The 24,214-nt window shown below is 55.1% G+C and overlaps 1 protein-coding gene across 7 annotated transcripts in view; it reads left to right on the top strand.

Annotated features, from left to right (window-relative positions):
• The first annotated feature begins 783 nt into the window (after window positions 1-783).
• Window positions 784-24,214, top strand: part of RFX1 (regulatory factor X1) — a 30,018-nt gene continuing 6,587 nt past the window's right edge. Inside the window, exons 1-12 of one of the 7 annotated variants that reach the window (XM_084757007.1) lie at window positions 784-2,537; window positions 2,725-3,109; window positions 9,924-10,262; window positions 15,772-15,881; window positions 16,010-16,093; window positions 16,850-16,939; window positions 17,325-17,438; window positions 19,298-19,390; window positions 19,776-20,099; window positions 20,794-20,888; window positions 21,974-22,340; window positions 23,851-24,032. In XM_084757007.1, the coding sequence (XP_084613133.1) occupies window positions 9,965-10,262; window positions 15,772-15,881; window positions 16,010-16,093; window positions 16,850-16,939; window positions 17,325-17,438; window positions 19,298-19,390; window positions 19,776-20,099; window positions 20,794-20,888; window positions 21,974-22,340; window positions 23,851-24,032 (1,757 nt within the window). In that variant the 5' untranslated portion in view covers window positions 784-2,537; window positions 2,725-3,109; window positions 9,924-9,964. Of the gene's footprint in view, window positions 3,110-9,614; window positions 9,659-9,923; window positions 10,263-15,771; window positions 15,882-16,009; window positions 16,094-16,849; window positions 16,940-17,324; window positions 17,439-19,297; window positions 19,391-19,775; window positions 20,100-20,793; window positions 20,889-21,973; window positions 22,341-23,850; window positions 24,033-24,214 lie in introns of all 7 variants that reach the window. The other 6 variants (XM_084757006.1, XM_084757008.1, XM_084757009.1 and 3 more) reach the window with 6 other exon arrangements.

Genomic DNA, 24,214 nt, shown 5'->3' with positions numbered 1-24,214 from the left:
GAAAGCGGCTGTGAACTTCCTTTTTCAGTTGAAGACATTCTTTCTGGCTTTGGCTCTGCTGACAGTGCAGGGTCCTCTGGGAGTTGGGGAATGGTGGGAAGTGCAAGTGAGGTTTCTGGTGCCTCCACACAAGGGGTGCTCTTCCTCTAGTGTGGAAACGTCATCTTCACAGGAATGGCAGTGGGGGCACGGGTGATGCTCCTCTGCCAGCTGGAGTTTGCTTCTGTGCCCTCCGGCCTGGATGCCCTTCAGTCTTGGAGGGGGGCGGGGCTCTCAGGGCTGGGTACAGCTGTTGTTTGTAGGTAGGCTGGAGGAGCCGTGTTTCTTTCTACTGAAGTTCACACTTGGGACATGGGAGAGCCCTGAGCAGGGATGTGGGCAGCTGGCTGCTGCATCTGTAGGCGCAGGGGGAGCAACCCTATTCCTTGGAGCCACTATGTATTGATCTGTCACCAGGGATGCCTGGGATGTCGCATCTCTGTAAAATCACGTGGCAGCCAGGTGCATCAGCCAGGTGTGTGCATCCTCTTTTGTCTCTGCAATTCCATCTCTTCTTGTTTTGTGGTATGAGATGGAACTCGTGGCCTCAGTTACGCCTTTGGCAGCTCCAGCCCCTCAGTGGGGTATTTGGAGAGAGCTACAGCTGAACCACAGCTAGACTCGTTACTGGTGGACTTCAGGCAGGTGCTCTATTGGTGAGCTACATGTGCTCTCACCTCTTTTTTAACTTTTAAAAACACTTGAAGAGCAATTAGTTTTGTTTTTTATTTTATTTTTATTTATTTATTTATTTATTTGTTTGTTTGTTTTTCGAGACAGGGTCTCTCTGTGTAGCCTTGGCTGTCCTGGACTCACTTTGTAGACCAGACTGGCCTCGAACTCACATTGATCCACCAGCCTCTGCCTCCCAAGTGCTGAGATTAAAGGCATCCGCCACCATGCAACAATTACACTTTTTTATGTGTATGGGAACTCTGCACTTCTGTCTGTGCAATATGTCTATGTCTGGTGCCCACAGAGGCCAGAAGAGGGCGTCAGAGTCCCTGAAACTGAAGCTACAGGTGGTTGTGAGGCCACATTGCCTTGCCGGGGCTGGAAGAGAAGCCAGCGCTCTCAACTGTTTGAGATATCGCTCCAGCCCTTCTTTTATTTTGTCACCTGGTCTCACAGAGTTGCTTAGGCTGGCCTCATACGCTTGATCGTCCTGCCTTAGACTGCAGAACGGCCCAGGCCTCCCCTCTACTAGGTTTTGTGGTGCTTGTCCCACACCCCCTCAGGCGGAGGGATTCTTCTCAGAGAATGCCGCCACGGAAGCCTGCTCTCCTCCCTTCCACAGCTGGAGCAACCACAGGGCCTGCCGTATATGAGCGACTGTTTATTGAGGGTCTGCTGTTACAAACAAGACAAGAGACTTGTTTCCACACTTAGAATTCAGGACCTCGCATAGGAGAAGCACGGGAAACAGAGGCTGGAATGAAAGCCCCGAGCTCTGAGCCTTCCCCCCACCCCAAGTCCATGGGCACGAGGTAGCAAAACGTAAGGTGCGGTGGTGCACCCCTATAATCTCAGCATTAGGAGGTTGGGGGAGGAGAGGGAAGGCAGGAGGATCAGTTCAAGGTCACTCTTGCTTCAGAGGTGATTCTGAAGCCGGCCCTAAACTTGAGACCCTGTCAAAAGCAAAGCAAAGTCAAGCAAAACAGAAACATTTTTTGAGCTGGGACTTGCTTTATAGCTCAGCTCAAGCAATCTAACTGCCTCAGCCTGTAAAGTAGCTGTGTCTACTACAAGGCCACGCTACCCAATTTGGACAATACTATAAAAGAACTAATTAACATATTCATCATTTCTCTCACGGTCCCCTGTGTAAAGAGCAGCTAGAATCTCATTTAGAAAAGAATCCTGACTCAATAAACAAAAACATTTGAGCACAAGATCTAACTCTGAGCTTGCAAGACTCGCGTCACCCTATTCTCAGTGCCAGCAGAGTGACTGCATTTAGCATTTGACATTTTGTTCATCGTGGATCTACTTTTTCCCATTAATTGATATTTTGAAATACTGCATTAGAATATTATCTTGATGATTAATTTCTGAGCTCAAGGCACTCACTCCCGTCGGGGCTGTTTCTGTTTCACCTTTTCTGGCTGCAGCTGACCTATCTCTTGGGGGAAACTGAGGCCCGGAGCGGCGGGGAGCTCTGGGGGACAGAACGCCGCTGACCTTTGCTTATTGTCCTCTCATTAGGTCCCCGCCTGCCAGAGACCTTTTCGGTGACTGAGTGGCCGAGATAGCGGCGCGGCCAGGCTGTGACCTTTCCAGGGATCCGACCAGCACCGTTAAAGCCGATGCCTCGCCACCCTCTTGGACCGAGAGAACGCGCCTATGAAGTCACCGAACTCCGAGTCCGGCCTCCGCCGCTGACGTCACAGAGGGTAGCATTGAGTCGCAGCGTTCCCTGCGGGGGTGGGGGGACGGAATCTGAACGCGAGAGGCCAGAAAGTGGCCCTGCAAGGGAGGAGGTCTTGAGGTTCCCTTCGGTACGTAGGGGCGAACTACAACTCCCGACGCTCCGTGCACCTGGGCAAGAGAGAGCGCGACAAACTTTTGGACGAGACTGACATCTCGTCAGTCCAACCAGAAAGCCGACTTTAGGGCGGCGTCCCACCCTTTTGTAATTCTCAGGGCTGCTTCCTCGCGCGAGTGACGGGCTTCGCTGCCTTCTAGGGTTCAGCTTCCTCTGACGGACGTCCGAACCGAGGAATCGGAGCTCGGAGAAGTCGAGAGGGCGCTGAAAAGCGTGGACGGCACCCAATAGCATGCTGGAAGCATCCGGCGCCGTCCAATCGCTGCCCCGGAGCCCCGCCCTGGAGTGTGACGTAGCAGGGTGGGTAGCAACAGTTGCCCCGGTGAGGGAAACGGAGGCGCCATAGCCACGGTAGTCGTGGCGACCAAGCAACCCAGCAACGCCAGTCAACAACAACAACCGCGGCCGCCCCCCGCCCCCACGCCCCCGGCCCGGCTTGGGGACCCCGGCGCGCTCGGTCCCCTCTGCACAGCGCCCACGCACCTCCTCAAAGCCTTCCGCGGACACGAGCGCGGAGAAGCCGAGGTAACCGGGGCAGCGCCCGGAGAGCTGGGCGGCGCGCCGGGGAGGGCGGCGGGGCCCGCGCGGTGCCAGTCGCTTGAGTACAGTCCTGAGGGAAGGGGCGGGCGGTCAAGATGGCGGCGGCGACTGTCGGGACTGTGGGGGAGGGGGGCCGAGGTTCGGCCGGGGCGACACCACCCGCCCCCGGACCCGCAGCCCGGCCCCCGCGAGGGGCGGGTGCTCGCAAGCCGCGGGCTAGTGGAGGTCGGGCGGCTGGGGCGGGGGGCGCTTTTATGTGCCGGGAGGTGCGGCGGGGCGGGCCTGCGGAGGCTGGACCAATGACGGCGCGCGGAGGCGGGGCGTGCCGGGAGGTGGGCGTGGCCTGGCGTCTCGCCGCCCTGGGAGTCGGGTGCGGTCTCCGCCGACACTGGGACTGTCCGGGTATTCCGGACGAGGAGTAGCAGCTTGGGGTGCATACCTGCCTGAGATTTAGAACTTGAACGTGCTGCGACTATTCTATTTCGGGCCTTTGTTTTCCTTCCTATAAAATGGGGAGAATTGTCGCCACCTCTTCAGTACAGTAACTCTTAATTCCTTCCGGGAACTTCCCAAGGGCTCATCCTTGCATCTTTCACACCGCACACGCACGCGCGCGCGCGCGCGCACACACACACACACACACACACACACACAAACGCACGCGCGCACACACACACACACACACACACACACACACACACACACACGAGATTTGATACACTGTTAGTATTGATTGCAAAGTGATTCCCCGAAGAGATGGCCAAGTTTCCGTCAGACCTGGCTTCATCCTGGGGGATTTAGTTGTTAGAAGTTGAAGCTCCTGTTGGAGTGATCCAAAAATTTAGAGGATCCGAAATTGTTGTCTGGGGTGCTGTCTCAGACCTAGGGTGGTGCCGGTGTGGGGCGCTTGTTCCTGGAGATTGGGCGTGTCCCTGTAGCCACTAAGGTCTCCACTTGTGGAAGCGGCAAGCTACTGGAGTTGGAAGAGCGGTCTTAGCTTCCTTAAACTACATTTCTTGGTCTGCGACATGTTTATGTGAAGTCAGTATCAAGAGGGTCACGTGTCTTAAGGTGGTACCAGCTCCACGTGGGCAGGCACGGGTGTTAGCATCAGAGGCCAGGAGAGACACTTTTGTTAGTGCCAAGACCTTTGTGACTGCTTTTGGGGGAAGCAGAGAACTCAGCCAGCCATGGCAAGTTCTTATTGGTTGCGGCCAGCCGGGCCAAGACATTGGCACACTGGCATACACTGCAGCCCTCCTAAGAGGAGTTTTCTATCGGAAATTAAACAGGGAATTTGGGGGGGGGGGCTCCCATTTGTAGGGACTTTTCCTTTTCTCTTCAAAGGGTCTTCAAAGTTAGGACTGTGGAGACTAACTTTTAGGAGGATGCTGGAGTAAGCTAGGTTGCTTTAAAAAAAAAAAGTTTCCGGCTTCTATCAGGGAAGGCTGACTTTGAGCAGAAAGTGATGGTGTTGATTCTCCGGTTTAACTGTCCACTTCAAGGTCCTCCTTCCGGGTGATTCTCACAGCTGAAGGGCCCGCCAGGGTTATTTGGCTGGGGCAGCTTGGTACTGCTTCAGTTTCTTTTTACCTAAAACCAGAACTCTCTCTGTTCTTGGGTGAACTGCGTCACTCTTTCGGGCCTCCGTGTGTACACACCTAGGGGCACAAATCATTTTAACTTGAGATTATTACTGTGTATGGATCCCATAAATGATATCATATGGGGCATCGAATACACAGTAGTGCTCAAGCGGTGCCAGCTGCCGTTATTAAGATGACTGTCACTTCCTGTCCAGCCCTCGGAATTAGCTTGGGTGTTTTATTTTTATCATTTTGTAAGAGAGAGGAGCCTGTTGCAGGCAGGAAGCTGGATACTAAGGAGTAGCACTTCTTTTTTCTCTTTTCTCTTCTGGGGATTGAACGTAAGACACCCCAGACTAGGCAAGTGCTCTGCACTGACCTATGCACCTAGCCTCTTTTTTACTTTTTAAAAAGTTTATAAGGTGTTTATATTTTATTTCACGTGTGTACATGATCACCCATGTGTGCCACAGCAGGCATGTGGAAGTCAGAGGACAATTAGTGGGGGTTGGTTCTGTCCCACTACCGTGTAGGGCCATAGGTTTTAACTTGAGTCTTACTCAGTAGCAGGTGCCTTTGCATGCTAAGTCACCTTAATGGCTCCTTATGCTTTTTGTTTAGAGACTCGGTCCTGTTAAGTTGTCCGGGCAGGCCTTGGGGCTTGTGAGCCCCCTTGCTTCGCTTCCCAAGTAGCCAGACTTAGAGCTATACTTTCTATGGAGAAGTGTCGGCCACTCTGCTTGCCCCTGAGTGGCCTTTGTTTCCTGACGGTAGCCAGAAAGAAAAGCGCCATCTGGGTAGAGACCTTGAGTGGGGTGCCAGCCCTGGAGGACTGACTGAACAGCGCTGTGGGGAAGTGTTTGTCGAACAAGGACTTCCCTCTTCCTTGACAGCCCTGCACTAGGCAGGGTCGCTTGTGCACAGGTCCTGTTGTACACCAAGAGGATGACAGTCCCCCCAGGGCCAGCAAGCACCAGCTCCTGCCTGCAGAGGCTGTGGTCTGCTCCTGCAGCCTGAGCAGTCAGATTCCAACCAGCCTTCCTCCCGCGCTCGCTGGCATGCGTCTTTCTTCAGCTGTGTGCCCAATGCACTGAGAGAGTTGAGTGCCGGGGGGGGGGGGGGGGGGGCAGGGGAGAGTTTTGGAGTTCAATGTAAAACACCTGCCTAGTGTGTGAAAGTCCCAGGGTTCTGTCCCTAGCCCTGCAAAAAAAAGAAAAAACAAAGGGTTGAACTTCCAGTGTATGACCCTCATTGTTCTGGGGGCGGGGATAAAGAGGACCCTTATGGTAGCCTCCAGTTCAGGAGGAAAGAGAAACAGCAAGGGCTAAATGATCCCGTGGCAAGGACATTAGAGTGTGCTCCAGGGGCGAGGCTGGGCACAGGGCTAGAAGCAATCAGTAGTCAGGGGGGAGAAAGAAGGTACAAAGGCCCCGAGGCAGGGGGATGGAGTATTATTAGACTGAGAGCCAGTGTGGCTAAACCATCCAGAGCAAGAAACACAGGGTCTGAAGGGACAGGTCCTGCAGGCCCTCCAGTCAAGAGAAGAAGTATTGTGAGTGTCATGTGTCCTCCGATGGGACATAAGACAGTCCAGGCACTCAAGGGACCCTATAGGCTGTGGCGGCATCTCAGAGGGCACGTGCTTCAGGGCCCAAGTGAAGATGGAGAAGCAAATGCCTTAAGGAGTAGTCAGCCCAGAATATGTGTCTGAATGACTGACAAAAATGAGTCAGACCAGGGCAGGGCAGGGTGCACCACTGCACCAACTTCCCGTTTCCCTCGGCATCCATTTCCAACGCTGTCCTACAGATGAGCCGGGTAGATTTCCTCTTTCTTCCTGGAACTATTTGGTTCTAGAATCTGACCTCTGTGGTGTGTGGGTCTGCCAGCTGTAGCCTGCTGCCTGTGTTTGGTGATAGGACCGACCTCACCTTTACATAGGCTGGCCGGGACTCTGCTGCCTGCCACCTCTAGCCCTGCTGTCTGGGCATGGAAGAGAGCTAAGCATGCTTTTGTACAGTTTGAGATGATTGGAAAAGATCGAAAGAATATTTTATAACATGCATATTTTACAGATTTCATGTCATGTAGAAAAAAATCATAAAATTCACAATCGGTGTGGCGTTGGCTTTCTCACCCCGTCTCCACGCCTGCTTGTCTGTTGCTCTGTCACACTGCAGTGGCAGGGTCAGGTGGGTACCAACAGATACTGTCTGCCTGTAGACCCACAGTTGCTCTCATCTCAAACCTTCCCCAGAAACAAGGAGACCATGTCACCTTGGTTGTGGGTTCAGCAGATGTTGACAGAGAGCTCGCAGGCTGCCTGCGGGGTTCTTTCTCCTTGTACTTCCTACTATGAAACGGGGGTCTCATGCCCAAGTGCACGGGAAGTATTCGGGCCACCTCTCCATGTACGGTTCATTCCCCTGCAGAGAGCCCCAGCTTGACCTTGCTTGTTTTGGGGGGTGGGTGAGAAGGCACCCATGGGCAGAGGGCCTTTGCTGCCCTTTCCCGCCAAAGAGCAGCTGGCTCTAAGGCAGCCCAGGCTAGGGCAGGTGCTCCTGGGACTTCTGGGGGTGTTACAGAGGCGTAGCTAAAATGTATCTGGAGCCACTGCAGACTTGAGCCGCAGAATGCAGGGACCTGGATGTTAGCCGCCTCCCCGGGGCTGCCTATAAAGGTCGTCAGAGTTGTGACTGAAGGGTCCTAACAGTCCCAATATCCATGGTAACTCACTGGCTGCCAAGGTGATCACATTGGATTTTACAGTAGTTCTGTGGATCCAGGTCACAGATGGGTAAACTGAGGCACGGAAGATAGTAACATATGCAGATGCTGCTAGACACAAACCCTGAGCCAGGTTGGCTCAGATGCAGCCCCTTAACACTGGCAGGGGTCAGTGGAAGATGTGTGCCCTTGGTGTGGTGGACTGTGGCCTCTTACCTCTCTGATCCCAAGTCCTTGGCAGGCATGGCATGGGGTGGCATTGAGGCTAGCTGCTGCTTCGTGTGCTACTTGGGCCCTGTAGTCTGAATCTCCGCTCATCCTCTGGGCTCTCAGTTGGCCTAGCCCCATGTGATTCTATGGCTGCGGTCTCCCCCCACCCCTCTCTCTCTCTCACTCATACACACATGCTCACACACACTCTTACACATAGGAACACACACATACACACTCACATACATACACTCACACACGTGCATGCATACACAGCACAGACGCATGCACACACACAGTACATGTGTACACACAGAGGTGCAGAAGTGTTCCTCACTGCTTTGGCCAGCTTACCTTTCTTTCCTTCCCTTTTTCTGTGGGGGCAGGGATGCTGTTAAGGGTGGGTCCCAGGGCCTTGTACATGCTGGGCAAACAGCTCCACAGGTCAGCATGGGTGTGTGTGTGGGGGCGGCCGCTGCTCGCCACTCAGCTGGGGGGTGGTTAAATTCAAGCTGTGCATCTGCTCCGTACAGGGCTTGTACCATCCAAGGGTGAAGCCTAGCTTCCTGGAGAGGCAGGGAAGCGGGGAGCATGTTGAGGCAGCGCTGTCAATGCGTCCCTCGTGGCTGCTTGGGTTGACATCCTGGCCTGCTGCCCTAATTAAGGTAGTAGGACCTCTGGTGGGAAGGACAGGAAGGTGTTGCCTACTGTTACATGTAATTACAGTCCAGGCTGGTGTTCCAGCCTCACCGGTGCTGAGAGCACCCGGGGTCAGCCATGGGGTCAGCCAGGTCTCGGGGCTTAGTCAAGCTCATGATGGATGGGACTCAAGGGTGAAAAGGCTGGGCCGCCAGGTGATGCTGCAGTGTCTGCTGAGCAGTAGCCATTGCTTGGCTCCCAGCCTTCCCTGGGAGATCTCACTCTAGGTTGCCCTGCACTAGAGGTCAGCCTACTGACATGGTGTGGCCGTGGTGCCAGAGGGTCAGCGCCGAAGAGCCTCCCAGTTGCTAGGCTCCCAGCCTGGGTGCCGTGCGGCTCAGGATGACAGCCACTCAACCTCTAGGGGACAGGACGGGACAAAGACAGAAGCTTGAGGTGCTGGGAATGGGCACCCTTCAAAGCTATCACCATCTCATGCTAAGATAGGCTGAGTCCCAATCAGACAAGCCACCCCTAGCCTCAGGAGCACCCCACATGCTAAGCTGGCAGACCCACTGCTGCCTCAGCGTGTGTGAGTGGCGCCCTGCCGTGAGGACAGGGAGATAACACTTGCATGGAGCTCTGAGAGACAGCTTTCTCTGTAACTTGCCTCAGGATGTCCGGGGCCCAGACAGGTCTGTCGCTTCCTGGCTGTGTAGCCTGGGGCCAGCCCCTTACCCTCTCTGAGCCTCGGTGTCTCATCTGCCAAAGTCAATCGAGATCCACCATGGTGTCGCAAAGTCTTAAAATGGAGTAGTGTGCAATGGTTGGTCTTGGTTATCTGCTTGGCTGGATCTGGAACGTGCATGTCCCACAGCAGGAGGCCTAAGAGATGCCCACTTGAAGGTAGCATAGTGGCATATGCCATTCCAGAGGCAGGGGCAGAAGGATCACAATTCATGGTTGGCTTGGACTGTTCAGGGAGGCCCTGCTTTAGAAGATCAAGTGCTAAGGATCTCAGTGGTAGTGTGCTTGCTAGCATGTGCATGGCTCCGAGTCCCACCCCCAGAGCACCAAAAGAACAGAGAGCCCAGCACTCGGGAGGCAGAGACGGGGGGGGGGGGCCGGGGGGGGAGGCTCAGTGAGTTCCAGGACAGCCTGGTCTACAGAGTAAGTTCCAGGACAGCCAGGGCCACACAGTGAGACCCTGTCTCAGCGGGGAGGAGGTATTCATGGGGCTAGTTGGTGAGAGGAATGACTCAGGTGCTCTAGAGGCCTCTGTCATTCCTAAACCTGTCCCAAGTGATAACCATACCATTTGTGGATAGGAACGCAGAGCCACGTGCAGTCGAGTTGTCCCAGACATAACGAGGCACTGTGGGCATGTTCAGGGGCTGGGGTGGGGTCCAGAGCAGCTCAGGATGAGGGTGGGGAATCTACTCCCAGATACCGGGTCCATTGTATCCAGCCTAGAATTTAATCAAGTTAGCCATGCCCAAAGACATCTCCAGGGAGCTGGGAGCTGGCCCTGTTTTCTTCTGCTGGTAGATTAATTCTTCTTCTTCTTCTTCTTCTTCTTTTTTCTTCTTCTTCTTCTTTGTTTTTTTGTTTCTCTCTCCCCCGCTTTTCTTCTCAAGGAAGAGGAAAACCGCCTTATTTATTATCATTCACTGTTGGCATGGCAACACAGTCCTATGTTACTGAGCTACAGGCAGCCCCACAAGCATCCCAGCCACCACAGGCCCCGCCCCAGGCCCTGCCCCAGCCACCACCCCCAGCAGCACCCCAGCCTCCTGCTGCAGCGACCCCCCAGCCCCAGTATGTCACCGAGCTTCAGAGCCCCCAGCCCCAGACGCAGCCTCCAGGCAGCCAGAAGCAGTATGTGGCAGAGCTCCCAGCTGCCCCTGCGCCCTCACAGCCTGCCACGCCTGCTCCATCCCCCGTGGCTCAGCAGTATATCGTGGTCACCGTCTCAGGTAAGTTCACACCTACACTTGTGGCCAAAATGCTTGGAGCATCTCTGGGAGGGTTTTGGGGGAGCTTAGCACCCAAGGATCTTGTCCAGGGCTACCTGTGGATTTTGGGGCATCTTTGGTGTAAAGGGAGTCAGACCAAGCAGAAAAGCTTCTGTATTTCCCAGGATGCTCCTGTTTTTGTCTGTTCCCAAGTAAAATGTTCCCAGAAAAGAGGATGGGATGGTAAAATTCAGTTTGCACACACCTGCAAGAGTCCCAGCTCTGGGTGTCTCTGCATAGGTCTGATAGGGACCATTGTGGCTTTTCTATATGGGGACATGTGAGACACACTTAGAGTAGGCTGGCCTGGAGGGGTCCTTGGGAGAGACTGCTTAGATGGCTGGGATGTGTCCCCTCCCCTCCTGGTCCTTAAGCAGGCTCCTGAGCCCATGGCTACCCTTGTACCTGGAGAAAGTCAGGGCTTACTGTCACAGCCTGACAGTGGGGAAAGGGAAGGTCAGAGCCAAGAGATAAACCCAGCCACAGCTGGTGGCGGCGGGTTCTGACTCAGAGCCCTAGATCTGCATTGTCCCCTTCCTGTCCCTCTTCCCCCTCCCCTTCTTGGGAAGCAGCAGGGAGGAGGCAGATACTGCACACACCACACCCAGTGTGACACCTCCTCCTTGCCCTGCGCTCTCTTCCTGCGCCACCTGAGCCTGCAGCTGACCTTAGTGGGACTCGGGATTCGCCTGGCTGCACCTACCACTCCTCAGAGGTGGAGTAGGCGTACCTGCCCCAGCCTCTTCTGTGGGGTCCTGCAGCTCCTGGCAGACCCGGTCCCCCTGAGCCTGGCCCTCTGCCTACCTCTGCAGCCCCTGATGTCTTGGTTTCTTTTAAAGTCAGATAGTCTCAACCTCCTGGCCTTTTCATTACTGTTTGCTCCTGCCACCTTGCTCCTGCCAGCTCCCATCAGGGTCCCCTTCATCTCTTCATGTCAGACTCATCGGTTGCTCTGGAGCATTGTTATCCTTGGCCTGGCAGTTTCCCTCCTACCTCAGCTCTGCACCCCCGCCCAGATTTCACCCACTTCTGCCAGCTCTTTAATCGCCTCCTGCCTCTCTCCTGCCTCACCTGTCTGACCCATGGCAGCAAAGGGCAAGTCTCAGGCTCCCGCTGGGCCCTTCTCTGCTTCAGGAATCATCTCCCCATGGGGGTCTCCTGAAGTGTCATGACTCCGATCCCCACCTTTCTTCCCAGTACTGGGGTTCAAACCCAGAGCCTCACACACTCTCGGCCAGTGCTCTGCTACACCCCTAGCCCCCTTTGTATTTGGGACAGGGGCTCACTAAGTGGCCCACAGTGGTCCTGAGCTTACTCTGTAGCCCTGCTGGCCTTCCGCCTCCTCAGAAGCTGATGACACCAGAGTCAACAGTGTCAAAGCTTAGCGTGCTTCTGTTACAGAGGTGACCCCAGCATCCTGTGACTAGTCCTTCTAGGTAAGGCTACCGAAAGTCAAGCTGCTCTTGAAGCCAGCTTCACAGTTTTCAGAATCCTACCTTCTCCCTACAGCCCGCTCCTGAGATGTCTCCTTCCACCCAGGCCCCGCTCAGCCTCTGCTCCTGTCCTGCTCATCCGGGCATTGCTGTTCCAGCCCACCCTCTGCTTCCTAAGCCCATCCAGGTCTTCCCCCTTTACAGTGTCCATGGTCAGCCCTGATTAGCCTCCGATGCCTTGCTCTCACAGTAGCCACAAGCCGCCTTTCTGTCCCTAGCTGTCACTTAGGCCCCTTCACATCCTGTCTCAACCCAGGTTCTAGAGAGGGGTACGAGGGCATGGGAGTTTGCAGTATTGGAAGGCTGGCCCCTACCCCCTCAGAAAAGGGCTTTAAAAGTAGCGCGTAAGCCAGGAGGGGTAGTAAGCACCTCTAATCGTATCGGGGAGGTTGCAGCCAGAGGACTCAGAGTTCCAGGCTAGCCTGAGCTGTAGGTCAGGATCCTGCCTCATGGTTTTCTTTTCTATGTCACGGGCTTCCTGATAAACACTGAGTGTCTGTCTGGCCCAGCAACTTTCAGCCCTGTGCCCTGGCATGACTGCCCCAGCCTCCTGCACCCATGCCAGCTCACCAGCTTAGCCTGCTCCCTCCCCTTTTTACTCTGGCACCTGTTACCTCAGGCATACCCAGCCTAGCCCTCCTGCCACTTGTCATCATCTCCAGATCTCCCCCAGAGCCACTTCCCCTGCCCAGCGTTCCCAGTCGTCGGCTTCACATTTCTTGACTTATTATCATTGATGTTTCTGATGACGGGTTATGTCTCTGGGTCTTTGTGCAGTGACCGGTGGATACAGCACTGGCCAAGCACAGCTAGTTGAGGCCATCTAGCCTAACATCCCATTGCCCTTGGGTGACCCACCGCAGGCTCCCACTGCAGGCATCTGGTGTAGGCACACTGAGCAGGGTCTGGAATAGGCACACCGCCTCAGGCCTGAGAACACCTTACATCCTTCCTGTCTGCCTCAGCTTCTCCTGGCTCTTCATGGCATCCTGGGGGAGACCCTGGTATTCAAAGGCCGGGGCTGCTTTTAGGTTAGACAGAGCTAGGCCAGCCTCACTAGCTGCCGGGCGGGTGGGGGAAAAAAAAATAGCACATCCTGCAGCTCTTGTCTGCAGTGTCTCTCTGCCAGGCTCACACACAGCTCTGGCTGGACAGTAACTTGTTGCCTGCTGCTCCTCACAGTGGCCCTGGGGAACTTAATCCCATTGGTTCAGTTCTGGCAGGAGTGAGCCCATCCCTGCTAGAGTCCCTGTTGCCCCATGAGTCCTGAAGGAAGAGGAGGGAGGCTGCTACCCTCCCAGCTTCTGTGTCGGTGTCTTCCTCCTTCCTCTCCCAAGCTGCCCATGTGAGCCAGTCCTTTGAGGAAGGAGAGGCTGACACCAGAGAGAGTGAACAGGGAGCCGCCTAGGCCAGCTCCTGAGCAATCTGAGCTCACCAGGAACCCTTTAAGATCACTGCAGGGGGAGGGCTGCCCCTGGGCCCTGGAGGCCAGACAGCAGAAGTAAGCTGAGACCTCCAGCCTGGGAAAGGCAGGTTTCCCTGTCAGACAGTACAGAGCCATAATCCCTGCTCCCCTGAGAGGCCTCAGGGACTCAAGGTGGAAGGAAGTAGGCATAGGCTGGGAGGGTGAAGCCTAAAGCAGACAGGGAACCTGCAGGAGACGCCTCAGCCACATAGGCTTCCCTGCTTCCTGTCAGCTTGTGGTGCTCCAGAGTTCAAGAGGGCTGTGCCCACAAGAGGAAAGTGGGAGCTGCTTGTCAGCATCTCCAATGGTGATGGGGAAATTGAAGTCCAAGAAGACATAAGTCCTTGGGACAGCAGGGGCCCAGAGCCTTGTCCTGAACTTTCTCTTTCCTACCCTCCCCGGGAGCAAGTAGAGAGGGGCAGTTAGATCTCTATCTACCCTTGGAGAAGAGGGGCCTGCCTGGTGAAGATGCCACAATTCAGCCTCTTGAAGCTGAGGGGTGAACAGGTGTATGTGGGAGAGCCAGGTACCTGAAGGAAGTGGTGGCCACATGGAGAGCCGCTGGCTCCCCAGGAAATTGGCTGTTTCCTAAGTAGCTTCAGGGGCCTCCTGCTCACGAGCATGCCCAGAGGAGAGATTGCCAACAGACACAGCGCCCCTAGACTCCACACTCCCCCCCCCCCCCCCCCCCCCGCTTTCCTTCCAGTTCCCCTTCTAAAACACAGCTAGGAAGCTCTTGGCCCATTCACCTTGCTGGCTGTGCTGGGTAGGGAAGAGCCCAGCCTTAAGGGCCACCCCTAGGCAGCTGATGGCAGGATTGCTTCTGGGATGCCTGATTGGAACTGATCCCCAGACCCTCCAGCTGCAGGGATCTGCCTCAAGTTCTTACCCCTGGATATTGTAGGTGTCTAGGGCCTATGCCTTGTGTGGCCTCCCGTCCTGAGCCACAGCAAGTGCCCCGTGAGTCTCCTCAGTCTAGCACCTGACCTTGGGCCCAGCCTGACTCCCTGTATTCCAGAGCCCAGGTGTGGGTGTGTTGGGGAGGGGGGCGTGGAGACCAAGACCTGTGACTCCAGGCCAGCTTGGACCTTCTCGGGACCCACAGAAGCCTAAGGCAGTTTTGAGGGAGGATTCCAGCAAAACCTATCACTGCTTAGAATTGGTGTAACTCCCCAAACGGCCTGGGAAGGGCCCTAGGAAGTGTCACCTGATAACTCTGCCACATCTATCCATTTCTGGGGCATATACATGCCTCCAGGTAGACTGGACCGGCCTCCTGGCCTACCCGGGTCCCTCTCCTGTGTCTCTTTTGGAAGCTGAACCCTGTAGTGGAAACCTCAACCATGAAGTGTCACTGTGTGACCCTGCCTACTGAGACCAGAACCTTGAGAATGGTGTGTGGGGATGGGCAATGTGGGTATGCTGGGATACCTGGGACCGAGGCCAGGCTCCCTAGCTAGATGACACAAGGGCTCTGTCACCTGAAAATGACCGAGAAAGGCAAATACTGGCTCCAGAGGCCCAGAACCCACTAAAGTAGCACTCGGTATGATGCGGTAAACAGTGTCAGTGTCCACTGTCCCCTTCCCCCTTTGATGGCCCTTGTCTCCATGTGGCCCTTCAGCCCTTTGGGAGATCAGACAACCCCTCCTGATCCCGAGGCCCTGAGGAACAAGTTAGGCTACATGGGCCAGATGACATCCCACCTTGGGCAAGAATCTCCTGGCCAGTGTGGCTCCCAGTCCCTGTCCCCCTCCACTTCCCTCCTGCCCCATGAATCACTTAGCAGTATGTGTATGAAATGTGACCTGCCTCTGACTGATAGCATCTCTGGGTGCCAGCCTTCCTCCTGTCCTGGCCCCAACCCCCTCAGCAGCCCACATGAAGCCGGTTGTTTACCTAAGGGCATGGAGGAGTTCTGAGCCCATGGCAGGGATTAGCTCCCCAAGGTTGTGGCTATAAAGCCACCTGCACACGCTGCTGCTCCCATATGCTAGGCACCTGGGACAGCTGGGCAGCAGGGGTGGGAGCAGGCAGGGCCACCATGTTCTATGACTGTCTCTTCTTGGCTGCCTGCCAACGTAAGTACCTGCACCCTGGGCTCTGAGCCCCTTTGCTGCCTCCACTCAGGTAGGGGAGGAAGGCTCAAGAACTTTTGAGCAGCTGTGTTTCCTAAGAAGCCAGGAGAAGCTCAGTGCCTTTGGCCCCCTTGAGCTGCCAGGACTTGAGTGGGTCCAGTATACTGTCTGTCATATTCATAATTCTGCTTTCGTGGGAAAGAGGCTCCTCTGACATACAGTTTCAGAACAAAGACGGATGGGGGTGGGGTGTAATGCCAGGTGCCAGGGATCCTGGGTCATTGCCCCATCCTGCCATGGACCACTGATGGATGCTAGAAAAGGCCAGGTCTCATTGAGGGTGAACTGTAGGCTGCATGCCCCCTGCTGATGGGCTCTCTTGGAACAGAGGCAGAGGCAGCAGGTGGAGCTGACCTGCCACCCTCTTCCCACAGAAGGTGCCATGCGGGCTAGTGAGACGGTGTCAGAGGCCAGCCCCAGTTCCACAGCAAGCCAGACCGGCGTCCCTACGCAGGTTGTGCAGCAGGTGCAGGGCACCCAGCAGGTAGGACATGGCCTTCACTGGGGGGGGGGGCAGGGAGGCTCTCCCCACCTTTGCCAGGAACATCTGTTTGTCTTATTAAGATATGCCAGCAGCCACCTCCACTCACCCCTTTCTTCTTGCCTCCACAGCGGCTGCTGGTCCAGGCAAGCGTGCAGGCCAAGCCAGGCCATGTGTCCCCCCTGCAGCTTACCAACATCCAGGTGCCGCAGCAGGTAAGGCTCCTGGCTCAAGCCTCCCAAGGGACAGAGAACCACTTCCCTATTGCTTGCTTGTCTCTGTCCTTGCCAGGGTTTCAGGTGAAGGTCTCATCCGCAGGCTGTGCCCGCTCTTGGCTTTGGGCAGTGGCCTCTACAGGCATGACCAAAGTCTAGGGGCGGATGGCCAAGCAGCCTTAGCATTCATTCCTTGTACTGATTGATGGCTGGGGAGGAGCAATATCTGGAAGCCTGTGGGCCCAGCCTTACCATCTTATGGTGGAGTCCAAGAAGGCCACAGTCTGGTACAAGGACTCTTGACCATTTCTAGTTTGTCAGTTTATATTTGGACTGTGCTGAAATGCTGGGGCTGCAATCCAGCACTGCGGATATTAAACGTGTTCTACCACTAAGCCACATCCCAACCTAGTACTAGTACTAGCAGACTGGAAGGATGTTTGAGGTTGGGTTTCATATGGCCTGTGACTCCATACATAGTGGAGTATGACCTTGAACTCCTGATCTTAGGATTACAGGCATGCACCCACACTGGGCTCTCCTTTTGAGTCAGGAGCCACCTCTTGCTTTGCTACTTCTTGGCTTTGGGGCTTAGCAAGCCCTTCATCAACCTGGAGCTTTGGCGCTACCTGCTATGGAGTAAAGCCATGACTGTGCCGTGTTGGGGCGTAGGGCAGTCCCTGAGCTGACAGGCATGGAGTGCATGGCTGTGGCTGGTGATGCTGGTGACCACTGTCCTTTTCCTTTTGACTCCAGGCTCTCCCCACACAGCACCTGGTGGTGCAGAGCACAGCGCCGGGCACTAAGGGTGGCCAGGTCTCCCTTACAGTGCACTCTGCCCCCGAGGTAAGTGGCACCTCACGACACCCTCCCAGCTTCCCTCCCTGCTCCAGGCATGGGCCCCAACATCAGGTTTGCCCACCCCGTATCATCTTTTTTTTGAATACAGGGTCTCACAGTGTCATTCGGGCTAGCACCAAACTCCTATGTAGAGTAGGCTGGTCCAAACATGCAATCCTCCTGTCTGGGTGGCAGGTGTGTACCACTATGTATGGCTTCACCTGACGCTGTCATGCCCTGCAGCTCCTCTGGGTAAAGGCCTGCCAGGCAGCGCCTGTGACTGCTGTGGGCTAGTACACTCTCTCCGCAGTCCTTCTGAGTTGTTAGGACCTAGCTGCCCCATATACAATCACAGCTGGCTCTGACATTGTCCCTATTTGTTCTCTTATAGAGGTCACCAGTGCAGGCCACCAGCGCCACCAGCAAGACAGCTGGGGCTCCTGCAAGCACTGTGCAGCAACTACAGGTTCACAGCGTCCAGCAGAATGTCCCTGTCACCCAAGAGGTGCCTGGCCAGGGCGGGTAGTAGCTAGGGTCAGGGGTCACCCATGTCTGGGTTCTTGGCCTGTTAGAGCCAAGCTGATAGGGTCCAGCTCCAGCCTGCCACATGGGCATTTAACAAACGCCTCTACCTTTATCTACAGTCAGTGTCCCTGATTATGACACTTGCAAAGGTACCTCATAGTGCACATTCTGGGTTTGAAAACCCACGCTGGTGCTGGGCATGGTGGCACATTCCTGAAAGCACAGCACTTGGGAGGCAGAGGCAGACAGATCTCTGTGAGTTCAAGGCCAGCCTGGTCTACAAAGCAAGTCCAGGACAACCAAGGCTACACAGAGAAACCTTGTCTCAACCCCACCCCCCACCCCAAAAAAGGAAAAGAAGGGCTGAAGAGATGGCTCAGAGGTTAAGAGCACTGGCTGTTCTTCCAGAGGTCCTGAGTTCAATTCCCAGCAACCACATGGTGGCTCACAACCATCTATAATGTGATCTGGTGCCGTGTTCTGATGTCCAGGCATACATGTCGTTAGGACAATATATACATAGTAAATAAATAAATCTTAAAAGAGAAAAGAAAAGAAAACCCACCTTGGTAGGGCAGGAAGATTGCTCAGTGGGTAAAAGACACTTGCCACCAAGCCTGATAACCTGAGCTCTGTCCTGAGCCCTGCATGACAGCCAACTCCTACAAGTTGTGCTCTGACTTCTACACGGATGCCACACACAGAGTAAAGGAAAAGAAAGAAAGAAAGCCCACGTTGGGAAGGCTGGGGTGTGTTGAGTGGAGCACTTGCATCATGCACAGGCCCTGGGTTCCATCTTGGTTCTGCAAAACCAAAAACGTAAGAATACACATTGGCCTTTTGGGCCAGTTTACTGGGGAGAGGAAGTACCAAGGCCGAGTCATTGCTTAGTCCCGAAGTGTCAGGGAGAGGCCTCCAGTTTTTTGGTTTTTTTTGTTGTTGTTGTTTGTTTGTTTTTTGGGGGGGTTCTTTCTTTCTTTCTATTCTTTGTTTTGTTCTCTCTGTGTAGCCCTGGCTGTCCTGAGCTCACTTTGTAGACCAGGCTGGCCTCGAACTCACAGCGAGCCTCCCAAGTGCTGGGATCACCACGCCTGGCTTATGCTTTTTTTTTTTAATGAGCAAATTTGCTTGCATGTATGTCTGTGCATCATGTGTGTGCCTAGAAGTGGAGTTACAGACAGTTGTGAGCTGCCATGTGGGTGCTAGGAATTGAACCCAGGTCATCTGGAAGAGCAGCCAGTTAACCACTGAGCCATCTCCTAAGTCTTTCATTCTCAGGATGTGTTTAACCTTCTGGAGGAGGCCAAGTGCCCCAGTGCCAGCCACAGTGGCCTGAGCAGGCCAAGAGGCAAGGGTGATCTTGTATCTCCTTATTTTGTTAACTGCTTAACTTTTGGGGCTCAGGATGAGTCAGGCTTTGTGTGCCCTCATAGTCTCAGCTACTTGAGAGGCTCGGCCCAGGAGATCTCAACTTCAAGGCCAGCCTGAGCAACGTAGTGAGACCCTGATTCAGAGTAAAAATTGAAAAAATACTGGCAGCGTAGCTTAGTGGTAGAGAGCTTGCCTAACATGGCCCAAAGCAGGTGAGTCTAACCTGGGGCAAACAGAAACCATCCAATCCACGGGGTTCACAGGTATTTCCCATCTTGGGCTGGAATCACTCTGAACGGCCAGAGGGACAGCAGTCAGGCAGTAAGAAACCTGTGTTGCTGGACCCCACATGGAAAAGATGCCCTTTATCTGGGGAAAGGCAGCTGTGCTGAGCATGCATGGGACTTGGTACCCTAGTTGCCATGGTTACCATAACAGGACTTGCCTCTCCCTTCCCATCTTTCCCAGAGGTCAGTAGTCCAGGCCACTCCACAGACCAAAGCTGGCCCGGTGCAGCAGCTGACCGTGCAGGGACTACAGCCAGTTCACGTTGCTCAAGAGGTGCGAGTCTTCTCTGTGTTGGGGGCAGTCATCCTGGTCCTGGGCTGTGTGCTGGGGTACAGGCACCTAATCCTGAGGGAGGAATGGAGCCACCTGGGGCCCCTCAAGGGTGGAGACAGTGGGAGCCCTTGAGGTTTGAAGCCCTGCGTAAGTCAAGCTTCACTCTGGCCCTGGGCTGTAGACGCCATCCTGAATCCTCCCACATCCCGGCACCTGAGCACTCAGGACACGGGTCTTGTTGAGGGGGCTGGATTCGAGTCCTGCTTTCGGATAGGGCTGGGTCTGTTCCTCTCATCCCTAACGAGACACCAGGTGGGAAGTCTTCATCCGGGTAGCCGTGTGTGCACAGCCCGGTGACCCCCCAGTGTCTCTGTTTGTCCTCCAGAGATCAGGCAGTCAGTTTCCCGCTAGGAAGGCAGAGCAGCGAGAAACCCGGCCCACGCCGCCGCCGGAGCCGCCGCCCCGGCCTCCCGGGCCCGGGCCAGCGTGCTGTGGCGAGGCCTCGCAGCTAGGCAGCGAGCAGCAGCATTACGAACCCGGTGTGGAGCAGTGGGTGGAGCTGGTGGGCGTGCTGCCCCCACACCTGCTCCTGCCGCAGCAGAGGGTAGTCTTCGAGCCACTGCCAGGGCTCTCGGCCCGTGCCAGCCCCGACCTGAGGGTCAGGATCCACAGAATTCCCCAGGTGCTAGTGTTCGGCACCGCCCTCAAAGTAGGTGGCGGTGGACAGCGGACGCTCGGCGGCGGGCGGGGGGCGGGCGGGGGCGGGGCGTCCAGCGCGCCGGGCCGCTTCGGCCCCACCCACAAGCCAAGTCCCGGCCCCTCCAGGCTCCGCCCCTGCAGCCCAAGGTGGGTGGGGTGAGATTTCTATGCCCTGTCCCCGCCAAGTGCTGCAGATCTTTCAAGATTCTGCCTCAGGAGCTGAGTCCCAGTCTCAGCCCCTGCAAACCAGAGTTAGGGGTGGAGGTGGGCCATCCAGTACCCGCCCCTAAGGTGGTGTCAGTCATTTCTGGTTCTGTTCTATCAACTGACCCTTCTTCAGGCTCCACCCCTAACTTCCTGCTTGGGAAACCGATCAGGTTTCTGGATGCCCCTCATGCCCGGTTCTTTAATTACAAACCAGGTGCGCTGGCACCTGTGTTTCCCACCCTCCACGCCCACTGTAGAAGTCTGTTTGCTGTCCCCTCCTTTGCCCAGCAGCATCCACAATCTTTTTTCTGTTCCCAGCCAAAGCAGAGAATCCCAGCACCTGTTTCTCAGCCCCTGCAGAGGCTTCCGCCTTCAATCTTCCAATCTCTGGCCTGTGTTGCGCAGAGAGCCCCGATGTGTACCGTTCCAGCGGGGGATTTACCTAGGCGTCAGGGAGACCGTGGCCAGCTCTGACTCTGCGTTCTCTCCTGTTTCAGGTCCAGCAGCTCCAGCAGGTGCCTGTCTCACATGTGTACTCCAGCCAGGTGCAGTACGTGGAGGGCGGCGACGCCAGCTACACGGCCAGCGCCATGTAAGTGAGCACAAGGGTGGAGGGAGGGCTCAGGTCTGTTTAGGGCACCGCGCCGCCCTTCTGCCTCCCAAGTGACCTCCTGTGGGAACTTCGCAGAGCCAGCCACCAGGAATATAGGCAGCTGGTAGCAGAAGAGACAGAAGGCACCTCCACAAATTAGGGGGTGTGCAGTTAGTTAGATCTCGGTTTTTAGGGGGGAAAAGAGAAAGGAAAAAAACATATGTGTGTGTTCATGTGATATATACATACACGTATGTATTCATACATACATTTTTGCAACAAAATTTTCTTTTTAAACATTTTTTTATTTTTTACATATCCATTTATATTATTACACATATATGCAATAAACTACCTATAGCAAGAAGAACCATGACACAATCAGGAATTATATAAATGTTACATTCTTAGTGTTTTGGCTCTGTGTATTTCTTGTTTCTGGTTTTTTCAAGACAGGGTGTCTCTGTGTAGCCCTGGCTGTCCTGGAGCTCACTCTGTAGACCCGGCTGGCTTTGAACTCAGAGATCTGCCTGCCTCTGCCTCCCGAGTGCTGGGATTACAGGTGTGCGCCACCACACGCAGCCATTTATTCTATCTTCCCTTCTGGATTTTCCTTCCCTGGACCCAGAACTTATTTTTTGTTGCTGAGGGGGTGTGTCTCATACATACATTGAGTTCTGCGCCCCTCCCTTGTTCCCTCCTCTCCTGCAGTAAGGAAAGTGATTCCTGTGCCAGAGCGCTACACACTTCAGTGAAGGTTCCCTGGCAAAGGCCAGGAAGAGGGCTCAGCAGCAGCTCTGCTGCCAAACTTTACAGCCTGAGTTCAGTCTCCGGGACCTGCATAGTAGAAGGGAGAGATCCAACCCCCACAGGTTACCTCTGACCTCTCCTCGTATGCCATGGCACATGTGTGCCCCCCCTAAAAAAAGACCAAGAAAGTGGTTTGCCCACCCAGTGCTTAGGCCACCCCACTGCCCCTTATGTGTGAAGGGTGGGCCACACTGGTGTTTCTGTAGCGTCTCTGGTTCTCTCCAGGACCCCTGTCTCCTTGCACTGACCATTGCCCCGCGTCTGTGTCTCGGCAGCCGCTCTAGCGCCTACCCCTACCCAGAGACGCCAATCTACACACAGCCAGCAGGCACCAGCTACTATGAGGCTTCAGGCACAGCCGCCCAGGTCAGCACGCCAGCGACGTCCCAGACTGTGGCCAGCAGCGGCTCAGTGCCCATGTATGTGTCCGGCAGCCCAATTGTCGCCAGCTCCTCCAGCAGCGAGGCTGGGGCCAGCAACAGCAGCGTGGGTGCAGGGGGCAACGGGGGAGGTGGCAGCAGTGGCGGCGGCAGCGGCAACGGCAGCAGCAGCGGAGCAGGCACCTACGTGATCCAAGGTGGCTACATGCTAGGCAACGCCAGCCAATCTTACTCGCACACCACCCGTGCCTCACCAGCCACAGTAAGTGTGCCAGCCTTTTCCAGAGGAGATGGGAGGTGAGGACAAGTTTTCAGGGGAGAACATAATCAGGGACCAGAAGTTTGGCCCAAGGTATAGCTCAGTGGTACAGCGCTCACCCTGCCCAGGGCCTGTGCTGTGAGCTTAGGCGTTGCTCAGCTGCTCTGCACCTCAGCTGCTGTGGGAAGTTCTGAGGACAGTTGCACAAATGTCCTTAATCAGAACTGGTGGTGGTCTGAGAAGACGTGAGAGATGTGAACTCGGGGAGTCATGATGGTGGTGCTGAGTTCCAGCCCCTTATTAATAGAGACTGTGGGTTTGGTCAGAACACCTTGTTCCCCCTGCAGCCTCCCCATATACCAGTGCACCCCGGTTGCTGGTCTTCACTAATTTATTTAGTCTATTTTTTTAAAAAAAAGTGTGATTGAAAAAACAAAACAAACAAACAAAAAAACTATGTGATTTCGCAACCTGGGGGTCCTCAGATGCTGCTTAAAAACACACACACCATGCCAGGAGAATGAGGCGGTCTGTTGAGAGGGTCTGATGAGGGTGTGGAAGTCCTTTGTGCATGGAGCAGACGGCTCTTGGCCGGGGTTGCTTGCGAGCCAAGGTGGCTGCAGTCCTTGAGGAACAGTGTTGTGTGGTTTTTTTTCTTTTTCAATTATCTGAAAGATGCTATAAAGATGGTACCAAGCCCCGACTGGGTGGCACATGCCTGTGATCCCAGCATGGGAGGCTGTGAATGTGAGGCCAGTCTGGGCTACATAGTTCCCAGTTGGCCAGGGAAACGCAGTGTGGACTTGTTTCAGAAATAGACCACCCAGGCTGCTGAGGTGGCTCAGCTGGTTAAAGGCTCTTGCCACTAATCCTGACTACATGAAATCGATCCCTGGCACCTACACGGTAGGACAGAACCAGCTCCTCTGACCCTCACATGCACACCCTCCTCACAAAAAATAAACAAACAAGGTAATAAGAACAGTTAACAGAAAGCGGCTAAGGAAATGGCCCAGTTAATAAGTGCTTGCTATGAAAACAAGAGGGTCTGAGTTTGGGTCCCAGCAGCGGAGACAGGTGAGCTTGAAGTTCACTTACAGCCAGCCAGACTGAGCTCTGGGGTCAGTGAGAGAGCCTGCCTCAAAGGAACAAGATGGAGGTGAGCTGGGTGAGAGAGGCTGCTCAGTGGTTAGGAACACTGGCTGTTTTTCTAGAGGACCCAGGTTCAATTCCCGGCACCCACATGGCAGCTCACAACTGTCTGTAACTCCAGATCTAGGGACTCTGACATCCTCTTCTGGCCTTTGTGGGGACTAGCATGCAGGTGGCTAGTAGCAAGTGTGTTGGTCAGTGCTGTTCTAGGACCTTTGAAGGACTGTAGTTCCCAGGAATACTGTGACAGGATGTGTGCCTTCCAGCTGGCCAGGGTGGCTGTCAGAACCGCAGTGGAAAGCAGTTGCAGAGCACGCAGCCAGGGACTGTCAGCACTGCCCAGACCTCTCATGTGCTCCAGGTCCAGTGGCTCCTGGATAATTATGAGACCGCCGAGGGCGTGAGCCTGCCACGGAGCACCCTCTACTGCCACTACTTGCTGCACTGCCAGGAGCAGAAGCTGGAGCCGGTTAATGCCGCCTCTTTCGGCAAGCTCATCCGCTCGGTATTCATGGGTCTGCGCACGCGTCGCCTGGGCACCAGGTTTGCCCCGCCCCCTCCGCCTTCAGACGCCCGGGGCCCCAAAGGGCGTCTGCTCTCTGCCCACATGACCCACCTCAAATCCAGTAGTCTCAAACCATCGGACAAGAACCCTCTTGTCCCTTGCTCACCCCACTCAGCCCTTCTTCCTGTGCCAACCCCTGAGCCACGCTCAGCTTGTGCCC

The sequence above is a fragment of the Acomys minous genome (assembly GCF_964271855.1).
Source record: "Acomys minous genome assembly, chromosome: 14".
In the NCBI taxonomy this organism is placed as follows: Eukaryota; Metazoa; Chordata; class Mammalia; order Rodentia; family Muridae; genus Acomys; species Acomys minous.
The sequence above is the reverse complement of the archived record's forward strand: the minus strand, read 5'-3'. Positions and strand labels throughout refer to the sequence as shown.